Source organism: Polistes canadensis, unplaced genomic scaffold (genome assembly GCF_001313835.1).
Source record: "Polistes canadensis isolate GaletaPanama2010 unplaced genomic scaffold, ASM131383v1 scaffold_122, whole genome shotgun sequence".
NCBI classification, from domain to species: domain Eukaryota; kingdom Metazoa; phylum Arthropoda; class Insecta; order Hymenoptera; family Vespidae; genus Polistes; species Polistes canadensis.
The window spans coordinates 78960-88722 of record NW_014569669.1 but is presented as its reverse complement, the minus strand read 5'-3'; the positions used below and the strand labels follow the sequence as shown (position 1 = coordinate 88722).

General features: G+C 30.0%; 2 protein-coding genes across 6 annotated transcripts in view; both read left to right on the top strand.

Moving 5' to 3' along the window:
• The window catches only part of LOC106788022 (CCR4-NOT transcription complex subunit 10), a 3622-nt gene extending 1131 nt beyond the window's left edge, over positions 1–2491 (top strand). The window contains exons 4-12 of the mRNA XM_014750905.1: positions 60–166; positions 252–403; positions 472–671; positions 753–1044; positions 1129–1476; positions 1589–1698; positions 1784–1862; positions 1938–2081; positions 2161–2491. Of these exons, the coding sequence (XP_014606391.1) occupies positions 60–166; positions 252–403; positions 472–671; positions 753–1044; positions 1129–1476; positions 1589–1698; positions 1784–1862; positions 1938–1993 (1344 nt within the window). The 3' untranslated portion in view covers positions 1994–2081; positions 2161–2491. The remainder of the gene's footprint in view (positions 1–59; positions 167–251; positions 404–471; positions 672–752; positions 1045–1128; positions 1477–1588; positions 1699–1783; positions 1863–1937; positions 2082–2160) is intronic.
• Positions 2492–3434: 943 nt separating this feature from the next.
• Positions 3435–9685, top strand: LOC106788021 (MTSS1-like protein). Of its 5 annotated transcripts, none has more exons than XM_014750901.1 (14): positions 3435–3584; positions 3670–3948; positions 4294–4355; positions 4480–4553; positions 4646–4730; positions 4810–4901; positions 4980–5272; positions 5362–5661; positions 5880–6008; positions 6225–6294; positions 6396–6692; positions 6763–6902; positions 6993–7360; positions 7440–9685. In XM_014750901.1, exons 2-14 carry the CDS (start codon positions 3877–3879, stop codon positions 8074–8076), a joined length of 2619 nt encoding a protein of 872 aa, XP_014606387.1. In that variant the 5' UTR covers positions 3435–3584; positions 3670–3876; the 3' UTR covers positions 8077–9685. The 5 variants fall into 5 exon arrangements, with proteins under 5 accessions (XP_014606387.1, XP_014606385.1, XP_014606389.1 ...); XM_014750899.1 differs by having other exon boundaries at positions 6138–6294; XM_014750903.1 differs by lacking the exon at positions 5880–6008.
• Positions 9686–9763: the final 78 nt, after the last annotated feature.

The following is a 9763-nucleotide window of genomic DNA, read 5'->3' as shown; positions in this document are numbered from 1 at the left end:
TATATATATATATATATATATATATATATATATAAAGTATTAACTTAATATTTTTCAAGAATATATCAACGCTATGCTTGAAAGCAAATTTGGAATATTTGAAAGGAAATCATAAAAAAGCTATTAAATTGTTAAACTCCCTTGCTACAGAAACTTTGGATTTCAAGTTAGTAATTTGAAAATTTATTTCATATTTTAATTTTCGTATATTGATATTTTTTATTAACATTATTATCTTATTTTTCTTCTAGATCTTGTGGAAAATTTTCTGCGGTCTTATATTATAATAACATGGCATGTGTACATCTAGCCATGGGTAAACCAAATTTAGCATGTTTTTATTTACGACAAGCTTTATACGAAAATAAAACTGCTGTAGAAAGTGTGCAAGTAAAAGATACTGGTAATTATAACAATTAATATCAGATAATATTTTTTTAAGAAACTTAAATAACAAAGTATCTGTTTAAGATCCTTTATCTTCGCAACCATTGTATACACTTGGTGGAAATAAACATTATGAATTAATGTACAGTCTGGGTACATCATATTTATATGCTGGTCATGCATCAAAAGCTTTTGACTGTTTTACAGAAGCTGCCCAAAGATTACATAATAGTCCTAAACTTTGGTTAAGGATGGCCGAATGTTGTATTTATTGTCATAAACCAGTACGTGTAATCGGCAAGTAATTTTTTATGAGCATATACATTTGAATGAAAATTAAAGTAAAAGTTTATTTTTCTTTTCAGACAAATGAGAGTGATTTTAATATACCAAAACGACGTAGAGATTTGGTTCAGAAAGTTATAGGTTCTGGAATACATAGAAAGATCATTTTAACATCTTCACTTTCAAAAGATACAAAATACCACACAGATGGTTTGTCTTACGCCATGCCACAAACTACTTTAGAATTTGCACTATTATGTTTGAAGAATGCTTCATTCTTATTACCTAATGTTAGTGAATTGAATTTATCTATGACGACAATTCCAAATCCTCAAACAGTTTCATTAGCATTAACACCTGGACATAATCTGAGTATGAATATTTGTAATATTTATTTATATATTTTAATATCAATGATCAAATCAGCAGACATATAACTTATTTATCCATATGTAGATAGTCAGAATTCCGCCTTGATTTCTCAAGCAATGAGGATAGAGGCATTGAATTTAAAGATCAATGTCTTAGCTGCAAGCGCATATGTATCTTTATGTCTTGGAGATTACGTTGTTGCATTAGAACATGCCAAAGCATTATTAAGCTTGAATAAAGTGCCTGGTGCATATAAAATGCTTGGTAATTTGTATGCCGCTGAAAGTTTGATTTTTATGGATAAAATTAATGAAGCAATCGAATATTTGAACCCAGAAACTATACAAGATTTAAATACTTTCGTTTCTATACCCGAAATTCAGGATAAGGATAAGGACAAAATTGAAGAAGTAGTATTGAAACCTGTGAAAGGTAAACTTTTGATAAATATTTTTATCCACACTTTGTAAGATATGTTTATGATTTATAAAATAATGCATATTATTATATCATACTTTATGTAATAAATTATATTATGTTACAGCATGGTATCCAACAACTGTTGCTACAGGAATTGCAATTTTTCGTTATAACTTAGCAGTTGCTTATGCTATACGTGGTGAACTTGATAAATCTGGTGAAACATTAAAACAGGTGAATACAATAATTTATATTTTATTGGATTAATTTGTGATAAATTCTTATCTTAATCTCAGTAAATTGATTTTGATCATTATAGGTTTGGTTATCAAAGGGTATAGACTGTGATGTACCTATACATGTAATAATGTTAGCATTGTATATAGAATTACAACTTGGTAAGATTTATTTAATAATTTTAACAATAAATTCATTGATAGGTTTTATATATTATATTTTCCTTTTAATTATAGGTCACGCGGATGTTTCGAAATCTATAATAAAACAACATTGTCCTCAGTACCGTTAATCATTCTTTTATTTATACTTTATATAATATCATCTGTAATCATCCCCATATTGTGTGTATCAAAATGTATATAGAAATGGAAATGATGGTAATGACAATAGTTCTTTTATATATTTTACTATTTACATATTTATACTAATTGTACAATATTTGTATGTATGTTTCAGATTACATTTTATTGTACATAAACGATAGTTGCAATTTTTTGATCTATGGTAAACGATAAATTAAAAAAAGAAAGTAATCAAGATTTTAATTATTATTCAGATGTAGCTGTGCATATATGCACTTATGTGCGTTTATGTAATATTGTAAAAAATAATTCACATACTAACACTTGGTTGAAAAAGATTATTAATTCAGTTTTCAATGTATACTTCAGTTTTCTATTTAATGCAATAACAAACATTTGTTGGACTTGGTACAGTTATAACATAAATTTAATATAATTATATTTAATTTTGTATAAAAATCATGTTGAAATATACATTTTTTAGTCAAACTAGAAGAAAATATAAACTTCTCTAAATGAATATTTTCAAATATACATATATGTGTGTGTGTGTGTGTGTTCGGCAAGCACTTGACTTAGAGAATAAATTCTAAAGGGAATGAATTAAGAGAAAAAAAGGAGAACAAACATTATAGCATGATATAAAAAGAATTTTATAACAGATGTTACAAAATATGATAAAAAAAAGATAAAGTATTCATCTAAATATTTGTAATCATACAAATTCATACAAACAACTATAATTCATAATCTGTAAACAATAGTAGTTATAATTTAGAGACAAAGTCATGTTGAACGTATTGTATAAATTTATTTTTATTATTTTAGAATACCGAAACCACACATCCCTGAAGTTATCCCCATAGATTTTGCAACACACATCCTGCATGTAAATGAAATGAAATTAATACAAGACATACATCATATATCATAAGAATAATGAGATTAAAAAATACGACAGTAAATGTGTGTAGAAAAAGAAAAAGAAAATAACAAAAACAATTAATATTATATTTCACATTTAAATATAATTGAAAAATAAAAAAAAAGGAAGATTTAAATTTGGCGGTTATATAAAATGAATTAAAATTCAAAGGGGGATTGATTGATTTGCTAATAAATATCTTGTATATCATTATGCATACTGTTGTATCGACGGACATGAGCGGAGAAATGAGAATGAAAACAGTATCGTACGCAGACGCGAGCCATACTTGATCCATTGAATCGACATACTTCTGTCGCGTTTGACTCCGAGTAGCTCTCCCTCTCTCTCGTAGATATAGTGTTTATAGCAAAATAATTGGGGGGAAGAAAAAGATCGGAGAAGGTTTTAATTCTCTCTGTAATAATAATAATAATAATAATAATAATAATATTAATAATAATAATAATAATAATAATTCTAATAATAATAATTATTATAACGAAGCTCTAAAGTAGAGAAAAAAGAAAACAAAAAAAAAGATAATAGGAGTGGTAAGATGAAGTATTTCGTAGTGGAAGCTGGTTCATTTCTGTTGTGGAAGGATTGATGTCAAAGCGTTCGTGGCAAAACGTTCGGGACGGTCGAATAAGGTACAAGTGTATGAGGAAACGGTATCCCTTGTTAATCTAATTCTTCGATAAATATAAATAAAAATAATAATAATAACAAAATTAGGAAGGAACGAAAACATCTTGACAACTTTCTTGGTCAATAAATCAAAATGAACGATACCGTAGAAATGAATTTGAAAGGTAAACATTTAATGGATACTCATGTGGATGACAAAAAGTAAATTGTCGAAAGGAATCGGATAATAAAACGTATATGTACATCGCGTACCGCAGACGGTAGTTGTATATATTTGAAGTTCTCTTTCAAAAGATGGATGCGACGATCGAGAGAGAGTGCAGCGCATTAGGCGGTCTCTTTCAGCAGATAATTACTGATATGAAGGTAAGAGAACAATTGTTTATGTCAATTATTCATATTGTTGTTCTTTCTAAAGTACTTTGTTGTTGTTATTCTTTTTATCCCCCCTTTCCCGCCTACGTATCGTCTATTACGTCTCCATTTCAATCTCTTTATAAATATTACAGTCCGTATTTGTTTGTAATATATTAAATAGTTTTTCTTAATCTATATCAGTATTCTTTCTAATCACTTATTCAAATTTTCTTTTTTGTTTTTCTTTTTTCGGAAATGAAATGAAATAAAGTTTCGTACTTGTTTTACGTGTTATGTTTTTCTTTTTGATATTTTTTTTTTTTTAAATTATTCCTTAAAAATAATTTCTTGCAGAATGGAACCCCACTTTGGGAAGACTTGATCTCAAAAGCTACAAAACTGCATTCATCCTTAAGGTAACGATTACATTGCCATTAACTTTTCATACTTCTGATTTATTATTAATCCAAATTAATTAATAAGATTAGTATCAGGTTGAGATAACCTAAATATAGAACAAGTTATTATTTAATTTTCTAGAGCTGCCATTTTGGCATTATCAACGTATTTAGAATCTTTTCAAAAAATTGCAGATGTAGCGACTAATGCTAGAGGTAAGAGTTCATTGAAACGTTTATTATTGTCAATATTGAATGAATATAAAAGCATGTCATTTCTCTTCTTATGTCTTTTTTTCATAATTAAGGTGCAACGAAAGAGATTGGAACTGCTTTGACAAGAATATGTTTAAGGCATAAAGCAGTTGAAAATCGTATGAAATCATTTACAAGGTAATATTAATAATATGTAATCATATTGTAACTTATATTATTCATTTACTCTTTTTTATGTATATTTATTTATAATTAGTGCTATAATGGATAATTTGGTGATGCCACTTCAAGAAAAAATAGAAGACTGGAAAAGATCTTTGATTAATTTAGATAAGGAACATGCCAAAGGTAATTGATTCTAAATAAAATCAAATAATAGAATATAGAATTTTTTGTATTCGTATACTCATAGAAGAAATTTTTCAGAATATAAAAAAGCAAGAGCAGAATTAAAGAAAAGATCGACTGATACATTGCGATTACAAAAGAAAAAGGGCAGAAAGGGTCAAACTTCTCATTTGCATACTCAGATACAGGGACAAATTCATGGAGTTGTCCAGAGTGATGCTGAGTTTAATAAAATGTTAGAATCTTCTGTTGCAGTCATTCAGGAAAAGCGTTTAAGTTTGGAAGAGACTGAAAGGAAAGCTGTGCGTGCAGCTTTGCTTGAAGAACGTGGTAGATTCTGTCTACTAGCTAGATTTTTAAAACCAGTACTTGTAAGTAACATTAGTATGTTATTTTTATGTTTGCAATCATTTGTTTGTATTAGAAATGATATATGTGTAAATTTATGAACAAAATAAAGGATGAAGAGATAGCAATGTTAATGGAATTGACACATCTTCAAGAAGTTTCCGATCAATTGCAAAGACACGCAGCCTTGCCGCATCATCTACCACCTGCATCTGAACAAGTGATAACAGATATAAAAGGCTGCGATGTTACACAATGGTCATTAGCTACTCCTCCTTCTAGCCCTTCTTTATCTTTAGGATCAAGAAAAAGCTCTATGTGTTCAATCAGTTCTTTAACAAGCAGTAGCAGTGGATCTTGTAAGAGTCATCCAAGTCCATCTGGACATCCATGGCACAGATCCCTTTCTCAGGTACATAGATATTGATTGAGGTCTATGTGTTGAATTATAGCTTCTTTTTTTCTCATTTTAAAAGAATTTAGACTTTTTATATTATATTATATAGTGCATGATTATTTAGTGTCACTGCTAGTGCATTACTTTAGCACAACTAAGGTAGTTGCTCGTAGATTATGGCATGATGGCTACCTGCTTAGTGTATGTGGTAGTCGATGTTATACTCGTTGTAGTCCGTTGGTGCCAGGCCTTCCAGCATCAGCAGTATGGCAATGCTGCGTCATTTAACTAATGGCAGCTCCCGTGATTCTGGATTCACTTCTCAAGATACGTTATATACACAACCTATTTCTGAACATCAGGTAAAATTGTTTATAACTAGTTGCTTATTAGAATAGTTCACTTCTTATTTTTTTTTAGAAGCTTGTTTGTTACAATATATGATATATTTAGTATTTTTTATTTTCTTCAAAGTTAATTCATTTTTATAGGTATCAAATGTCTCTTCTCAATATAATCAAAGTACTGGATGTACTGTTACAAGACCTGTAACTACTTCGACTTGGCCTGATTTACAGGAAACTTCTACTACGTTTGATAGACAAAGTCAAAACACTGTTAACGAAAGGCCTCATACAATCTCTTCTGGTAATAGATGATCATTTATATATATATACACACATATAGTGGATTATATATGTATGACACAGATTTATGATTATTTATATATTAATTAACTATTACTTTAGCTTACGAAAAGGGACATCAAAGACCAGCACTTAGTGTTTACACATTCCAAGCACCCGATCAAGAGGGAAATAATTGTTGTCACAGTCAGCCAGCTTCTCCAGTTTCTTCTTCCTCTTCATGCTCTTCCTCAAACCAACAGTTATCAAGAATACAATTGCGTCGAAATAATGGAAATCGTCCACCAATACCTAATAGATGTTCTAGCCTAGAACGGCCATCAGCAACAGTCAAAACTGAACCACCCAGTAGTCCACGGGGGAAACCTAAATTACCGCTTCCAGCTCACTTAGCAAAAGGTTTCTATCATTTTATTTAATAATAATATTTAATTATTTATGTTGAATCAAATTTTATGCTGTGATACAGAATTAGTCACACATCAACTCCAACAACCAATGTATGTAAACATGCATGAATTGGCAAACTTAGCTGCTAGTCGTGCACAAGAAATGCAGTTCCCTTTACCGCCTCCCCCTTCTTCAATGCCAGCATCAGGAAATGACAAGGTATATTTTTAAAGGTTAAAGATCTTATTTTAATTTCTATTGTTTACGAATAAGATATGTATGATATTATTTTATGTAAAATATATATAGGTCGAAGGTACAGAAAAAGATGGAGGAAGTCAAACATCGGAATCAAGCGTGGAGTCAAGTAGTGGATATGGAAGTCAGACTACTTTACCGCATTCCCATTCTATTCATAATCAGACTGAAAATACTTGGAATGTACCTGGAGCTGCGTCGACTTTACTTTCGCGTAGAGGATCAATGCAGCAAGCTACTAGGCCACCCCCACCGGCTAGACGTACGTCTACTATTATTACAGCTACCTTTAGTAGTCTTGTAATTAATCCCAATGAAGAGAGCATAGAAAATATTTGTGACGATACTGAAAATCTTCCACCACCGCCAGCATTCCTATTAGAGGGTTCTTCGCCCGTAGCAAGTCCTACTCCTCAACGGTATGTATTTTTCATTTTACGTACAACTATGTTGTATTATAATTGGCACATTTAGAGAAACTTATGTTTCATATCACAGATCTATTTCCGTATCAGAAACAGTACGAACTTTGACAGAACTGCGTCATACACCAGCTAGTCCTTCACTCTTACGCAAGGCTGGTGCACAAGGACACACTAACACTTCTAACGTAATGCAACATAGTACAATATTACAGACAGCTTGTACGTCTGTTGAACGTTCATCTACTACTGCCCGTTCCACTTCAAAGGAACGCGGAACGCATTTTACTCAAACGCAAATATCTACTGCCACAGTAAGCAATCAAGGGCAAGGCCCTGGAGGTGTAGGTCAGAGTTTTATGGCTGCACTCAATGCAAAACTTATTAATAGTACAAGTGGTAATAGCACTACTAGCAGCAGTCCAAAACCGGCAAGGAAACATTCCACAGATCAACAAATGACCAAGAATTCTAAAACATCATCTGGTTTTCTTGAAACGTTAAATGCTAAGTTAGCACAACAACAACAGAATCTTCAAGGGAACAATGTAACGAGTAGGTCCGCCAGTGTCAGACGTATTATGGGTAATCGTGTACCCATTATGGATCCAACTCAAGTAAGAGATTCTCTTATGGATCAAATTCGACGGGGTACTTCTTTACGAAAAACCAGCGGTCCGATTAATGATCGATCTGCTCCCAAGATCTGTTGAACGCTGAGGAATGCTGTTTCGCGTAAGTTCCTCCGCTGTTTTATTACGTACAGTGTTTATACAAGGCAATATATAAAAACATCAAAACATCTTTATATTGTCGCATATACGTCAGACTATGACAATACCTTTAAAAGTATATTTGCGTTATTTATGTTATGAATACCAAAACTTTCATTTATTGCACGAGTTACATATTTGTAACGATGGAGCAAATTTTTGACAGAGTTTATTGTAAGTTAAGAAGAAACATTATGTTGAATCTGCCTTGAAAGTATTTATATTTAGCGATACGTAATAATAATAATTATTATTATATATATATACATACATACATATATATATATATACACTTTTATTTAATTTGAAATAGTAATTAAGATAAATCGCTTCTCTAAGATAATTGCAATCTCTGTAACTCCTGCAATAATTGAAGTATAATGGAATTGTATAGAAACTTTTTAGTTCATTATTATGAACTTTTTGAAGATTTATATTACATGCATTTTTTATGAAGCCGAAATCTTGCCGTACTACAGTGGGATCTCGATTATTCGTTGATTATATAAATTGAATCCGAGATCTCGATAGAAACGTTTTGTCTAAAAAACTTTGTCTTCCTCGTTTGTTCGTTATTCACTATAAGATTTAATATCTAAATACATATCTCATTTTTTTTGATGATATTGATATATGGGTATAGACGTGAATTTATCTACATTGTAAAACGGATAAATTACAAAAATAAATTTGTTAAAAGATGAATATAAACACAAATAAAATACAGCTCTTTCTTCAATAAATCAAGGGGATGGTTTAATGACGGACAGATATGAGATCTTTGATAGGTCGGTTCAAAACAAAAATTTGCTTTATAAATCGTTCCATTTTGAGAATCATCGTACTGTTATATTAATAAGAACGTTTCTTGAACTATATATAAATAATATAGTTAATAGCTATGATAGGATCGATTTTTACAATCGGTCAAGCTTCTTGCGCTTTTTTTTTTCTTTTTACCATACTAGTTTAATGAATAATGATTTTTTACGTTCCCGCGTACATTACACGTGCATATTTCATCTATCGTAAGTTCATTCTTCACGTATCATAAATTTTTATAATCGGGATTCCACTTGGTTTCTCTCTCTTTGATATTAAGTAAATCATTTATAATTACTTAATTTAATAGAATATTTTATTTTTCTATAAAACGCACAGAGAATAAGAAAGATAGGTGTATTTTTAAATAATTTCTTTTTGTTATCTCTTTTAGAATTTATTTTTTTTGGAGGTAGAGTGAGTATTCTAAAAAAATGTATTGTTCGCCGTGTTAATACTGTCGTTTGTAACGTAAAAAAAGTAAAAGTGGTATAAGTATTAACTATGCTTTTTTTTTTATATAATGTTCAAAAGAATGAATAGTTATATCTGTGTAGAATTTATCAATGAATTGGATATAAGTCATTATAACTTTAATATGAAAACTATAACGATATTTTTTATTTTAATTCGCGCGTTGCAAAAAGTAATATAAAAGAAAAAAAAATGGAAAATGTTTTCAATATTGCAAATAATGTCTGCATATTTAAAGAAAAAAAGAAAGAAAGAAAAAAAAAAAAAGACAAAGAACCACAACATATTTGATTTTGTTTTTATTTTTAGATTTTTATTTTTATTTTTATTT